Source organism: Arachis stenosperma, chromosome 8 (genome assembly GCF_014773155.1).
Source record: "Arachis stenosperma cultivar V10309 chromosome 8, arast.V10309.gnm1.PFL2, whole genome shotgun sequence".
Taxonomy (NCBI): domain Eukaryota; kingdom Viridiplantae; phylum Streptophyta; class Magnoliopsida; order Fabales; family Fabaceae; genus Arachis; species Arachis stenosperma.
This window is the reverse complement of record NC_080384.1, coordinates 34,873,436-34,879,435: the sequence shown is the minus strand read 5'-3', so window position 1 is coordinate 34,879,435 and position 6,000 is coordinate 34,873,436. Positions and strand designations below refer to the sequence as shown.

Below are 6,000 nucleotides of genomic sequence, written 5' to 3'. Positions count from 1 at the left end.
TTGATCTTTTGCTGAACCAAGAAGTCTAACAAATCGTCCCCTATTCTAGGATACACAGATCTTACTTGTGACTCGAAATCATCAAGAGCCATATCAAAATCGTAAGACATCCCCACCATATTTACACCAAAGCAGGGTTCCACATAACTGGCATTAGTTTCGAAGGGATCCACATCAACCTTCATCTCCTTCTTGCCATCATCAAATTTCAAACGTCCTTCCATAATTGCCTCTTGAATCAAGTCCCTGAAATGGACACAACTGTTAGTCGAATGACTTGTTGCTTGATGAAATTTGCAATAAGATTTTCCTTTTAAATCTTTTACAGAAAGCAAAGTTCTACCCTCAAGTAAAACCAATTGTTTATCTTTCAGCAACACATCGAAAATCTGGTCAGATTTCGATGTAACAAAACTATATTTCTTTCCACTTTAAGTTTTGAATCATTCAACTTTTCACTACCAGGGAGTTTTTTCAATAAAGAACAAACATATAGAGGGCCTTTCTTAAGTTCGGCCAAATCGACTTCCGTTTCGAATTCGATTTTCTCCTCTGAGGATTCCATGGTTACATAAGCAACCTTCTCTTTTCGAGTAAACGGTTTACTTTTTGACCTCTGTTCAGTTCTATGTTTTTCTTTCTCCTTTTTCATTAGCTCAGTCTATCGAACCTTTTCAGCCAGATGAGCCAAGTCAGGAATATGCACATTAAGTAGTTTCCTGCGCATATAAAATTTCAACCCCATAGTTGCTATTTTCACTATCTCATTTTCAGGTAATGTCACATAGCACCTACTCTAGCATTTTTGAAACGTATTAAATAGTCGTCGATGGTTTCACCATCTTCACATTTCAAAGCTACTAAATCAGTAACTGCTACGTTCATTTCTCCTCGATAAAACTGAGCGTGAAAAGCAGTTTCTAACTGATTCCATGTTGTAATCGAATTTGGTCTAAGATTCGAGAACCATGTAAATGCATTTTTCGTCAATGACGAAGGAAAAAATTTCATTTTCAAATTTTCATCATTGGCTAGGTTCCCAATCTCGACCAAATAACGAGCAACATGTTCAGTCATCGATTCTCCAACTTCTCCAGCAAATTTTGTAGTTATTTTCGGATTTTTTACCCCTCTTGGCACTTCAACCATTTGAACTACTTGGGGAAAAGCAAACACAAAATGTGGCTGATTCATAAAACCAACATTTAATCCAACCCGATTTAAAACTTTCTCTACAATTCGGGTGACGTGATAACGATCACCATGTAATCCATGTAAAACATCATCGGCATTCTCATTTCGATGAACCAAACAAGGATTTTCTCGATTTGGAAGATGATTTTCATTTTGAAAAATATTGTACATCCCCTCATTAGTTCCTCGAGCGTTATGCCTCTAGCCTTCATTATAATCGACGATTCGAGCAATCCTCTCGACTTGTCTAGCAAGACGCTCGAATCTCGATTCATGATCGGCCATCATGGGATTCAAAACTGTATTCATTTGCTGAGTCAATAAATTAACCAAATCATGGTGACTCTCCTCCACTTGTTGTCGATATACTGCCATTGAATTGGTAGCATTCGAAGTGGAACCCGCATGATACTCACGAGAATACTCATATTGTTGTTGTGGATTTTACATATTATTCACTCCATTTGTATTCCCAAAGTGGATAGGCAGCATAAATCTGCCCACCGGTGGGGTATATCCAGTAGGAAGACCATAAGGGGCCAAACAGCGGTTAATGGAGGTTGATACGGTGGCACAGGGCCACGTGGACGAGTATTGCGTCCAACATTTCCAGTCTGAATAGTCGTGACGACTATGCTTTCAGTTCCGATTGCACCTTCCGAACGTGAAGACACGTCGGCTTGTTACATGGACACCTGTATGCTATCATTGGTGGAAGAACCACCATTCACATTTAATAATTCATCAGCCATGTGAATGATCTTCCCACTTCATAATCGCATACACTAGGAAATGACTAGAAAGCAGTTATTTTGACACACTTCAATTTAAAACTGTCCCACCAGGCGTGCCAATTCATTTACTCAATTTTTAGCAAATCAATGGTGGTTTGATTCTAATAGTCTGTGAGCGAAACCAACTCCTCTATGCGAGTACCAGTTTTCTAGAAGTGCATCAAAGTATCTTAGATTAGACAAGTTTCAACAATGGAAGAATAAAATAAATTTGTAAAATTGATAAGTACAATTCGAAAATTAAAGTTCTTAAATAAAAAACTAAATAAATTATGAAAATGAAGATTTGCTTGAAAATTAAAAGAAAAGCAATAACAATAATTTAAATTAAATTGAAAGACTAATTAAATAGAATAAAGTGCAGAAAGATAAAATAATCAAAGGAAGTAAAGAACACTTGAAGAATAAACTTGATTGAAATGTTAAGTTTTACAGAAAAGAAAATAAATTGAAGAAGAAAGTGGAAGGAACCCTACAGAAAGTGTAACTCGATCGCAAACTCAGGAAATCGCTGAGATGTGAGAATGCTTAGAGTGATTTTTCTAAGTGAAAGTTTCAACCCTTATTTCCTAACACTTTACAGTATTTATAGACTATCTTACATAACGGTTAATTTGATGATAATTAATTACAATTAAATAAAAAATCACAAATTCAAAATGCAATAACTCTTGGTAGCCGTCCCCATTGTGTGATTGTGGATATTTCCAATATTTTTCTCGTGTGATAAAAGCCACAAACTTTCCCGCTTCCATCAACACTCGAACAGCTCTTCCTTATTCTTCGAATCGAGACTCTTACTCGATTTGGCTTTTTTGATTGGCAGCACATTCAAAACCTGAATTAGAGCCGAATACTTTCAACTTCATCTCGACCTCGTATCTTCTCGAAAAAGTCATACAACTTGTTTTGATTCATCTTACTTGGATCGAAAAACATTTTTCGATCAACAGTTACATATGTCATATTTTGATTGTAAAATTAGTAAGGAGAATGAAAGAATTCCTTAATTTTGGAAGAAAATATTTGATTTCAATTGCAATAAGAAAGTGAAATATGGTACATTTTGGTTATAAAATTTGTAATATATAATAGATAATAGATATAATAAATATAATAGATTTTTTCTCGGTATCTCTTTGTTTCACTCGATTTTTGGTATATCTTGACAGGGTGTTGAATCGAGCTTGGATTAAGATCTCAATTCAAAAAGCAGATACGAATCCTCTAGAAAAAAGTTAACTCAACCCAAAAATTATTTAGCAATAGTGTCGAAATGACTTGGGGTTGAAATTATTAGGGACAGATTTATATTAAACAAGATAAAATAAATAGATAAATAAATGAGCAGAGAAAATTTTAAAATCAATGAAACGTAAACGTGAATAGTAAAGAGAAGAGAATAACGATAAAATATAAATGAAAGACAATGAGTCAAATAAACAAAAGAAAACAAGTTAAAAGTTGAGTATCGCGAAGAGTAAAAATTTTATGAGTTTATGTGATGATCTAGTGTTTTTTATTGAAGTCTTTAAACTCTTCTGGAATTTCTACTATTTATAGATCATAGAGATTGATTTGCCATATATCATATTGTCCACTATCTTATTTCTTATTTTTTCTCAATCATGACCTTGTGTCGACCATGAAGAATCTTGACCCCCAAATTTTGACATTCACGTCTCATTTGGTTTTCAAATCTTATGTTTTCTTCGAATTGCTCCTCAAATTTTGCATCCATGTTTTTTACTTAATTTAAAGGTCGAGCAGCAAACTTTGATGTTTAAGGAAAATCTACCTTTCGATTTCGACGTTCTTTGTAGCATTTTTCTTCGATTTCAGCTTATCTGTTTCCGTTTTTTGTAGTCAAAATTATTACTTCTGTAATCGAAACTGTTAGCAGTCAAAATACCTTTATGTCGAGAAAAAATTATTTTTTTGTACAAACACTCTTAATTTAATAGGCCAAGACTTAATTTGTTACGAATCTAAATTTTAATTAAGAGTCTATTATTAGTCAATAAATTATTATATGTATAAAGTAAAATTTAAATTCCTAATACTATTTAAGCAGACAAATAAATTGATTGCTCGACCAAAATAAATTGGATATTGTTGTGATAAAATAGCCTGAGGTAGATGCCTATTTTCCACAAGGCTCAGCTTTTCAAAGAGAATCATATTTAATGAAGTTTGAAAATGATGCCCATGTATGCCTATAAATAGAGAACCAGAAATGAAGTAATACACACAGTTACAATAATAATACAAATAAATATTCTTTCTTTCTTATATACACTACAATATAAAGCACTTTTTTACTTTCTCTCTTCATATACTACAAGTACAATATTAATATGTATTATTATCGTTATGGTAGGATATTAATATTAGAGTCTTCTATTTATCCATATTTATTTTATATTTTATTATATCTTCTTTATTTATTTTATAACATGTTATGAGCACGAGACTCTGACCAAATTTTAAGAAGACTCAGGTAACAAATTTTATTATGTCGAAGCTCTCTCATCTTGAATTTAATACTCTTGATATATCTGGAAACAACTATTTATCATGGATACTAGATGCTGAAATCCATCTTGATTCAATAGATCTTGGAGATACCATTAAGACTGAAAATAATGTATCATAGAAGGATAAAGTCAAGGCCATGATTTTTCTTCGTCGTCATCTTGACGAAGGATTGAAAAATGAATATCTCACATTAAAAGATCCTGCAGATCTGTGGAAAGATCTTGAAGAAAGGTATAATCATCAAAAGACGGTGATACTTCCTCAAGTCCGATATGAATAGATGCACTTGTGTCTACAGGATTTTAAATCCATAAATGAATATAATTCAGCAATGTTTCGAATCACCTCACAAATGAAATTATGTGGAAAAAAGATAACTGATAATGATATGGTAGAGAAAACTTTCTCAACCTTCCATGCCTCGAATGTGCTCCTGTAGCAGCAGTATCGAGAAAAAGGATTTAAAAATATTCTGAGCAAATTTCTTGAGTTGCTCTTAAAGAATCATGAAGTGCGCCCAGCTGGCACCGCCCCATTTCCTAAAGTAAATGCGGCAAATCATTACCCCAGAATAGGTAAATGGCAAGGTTTTGGTAACAAGAAAAATTATGGAAGGAAAAGGAATTATGTTCACAAGAGAGGATCTCACCAGAAGTGGTATAAAGAAAGAAATATTGGGCAAAATAAATCAACAGATGATAGATAAATGTTTTCGTTGTGGTGGAAAGGGCCATTGGTCGCGTACCTGTCGTACACCAAGGCACCTAGTTGATCTTTATCAAGCATATTTGAAAAAATATGACAAAGAAAAGGAAACAAATTTTGTTTCAAATGATGCTGAAAATTTCACCACTCATTATGATGTGTCAGATTTCTTTGAGAATCTTGAAGAAAATATTGGTCATTTGATCAATAATGGAATAGTTTAAAGAGGAATGCTAGGGGGCAGCAATTTTGGTGTTTTGTAACCATCAATTGACCATCAATAGTATTTTTAATAGTGTGAGATTACATCTACTGGTGGGAGATCACTCACTTTTGTTTTGATGGTTAAGTGTTGGCCAGAAAATACAAAAGTTGCTGGCCCTCTAGACTTTTCCTAGTTTAAAATGTGAGATTGTTAAGTATTCATGTAAATAAATAATGTAAGAAACTTATTGTTAAGTTTTATTTTCTATGTATTTAAGTTTCAAATATGATGTATATAAATAATAAAATATTAATATTTATGTTTAAGAATTTTGAAATCATTAAATATGTCAAGTTTTAATAATAATAGTGATAATGATAAAATTTTAGTGTATGACATTATGTATAGTGTTTCTTAAAGAAAAATAATTCCAATCAATAATTCAATTTGACTGTGCATGTATTACTACTCATTTTATTATTATTTATCTTTGAAAAAAGTTGCAAAGATATATAATAAAGATGTATGTCTTGCAGATAGTGCAAGTTCGCACACCATTATCAA

General features: G+C 32.6%; 1 protein-coding gene across 1 annotated transcript; it reads right to left on the bottom strand.

Annotated features, from left to right (window-relative positions):
* Window positions 1–780: 780 nt before the first annotated feature.
* On the bottom strand, window positions 781–1,365 carry LOC130945865 (uncharacterized). Its single transcript, XM_057874560.1, has one exon. It carries the CDS (start codon window positions 1,363–1,365, stop codon window positions 781–783), a length of 585 nt encoding a protein of 194 aa, XP_057730543.1.
* Between the last annotated feature and the right edge of the window lie 4,635 nt (window positions 1,366–6,000).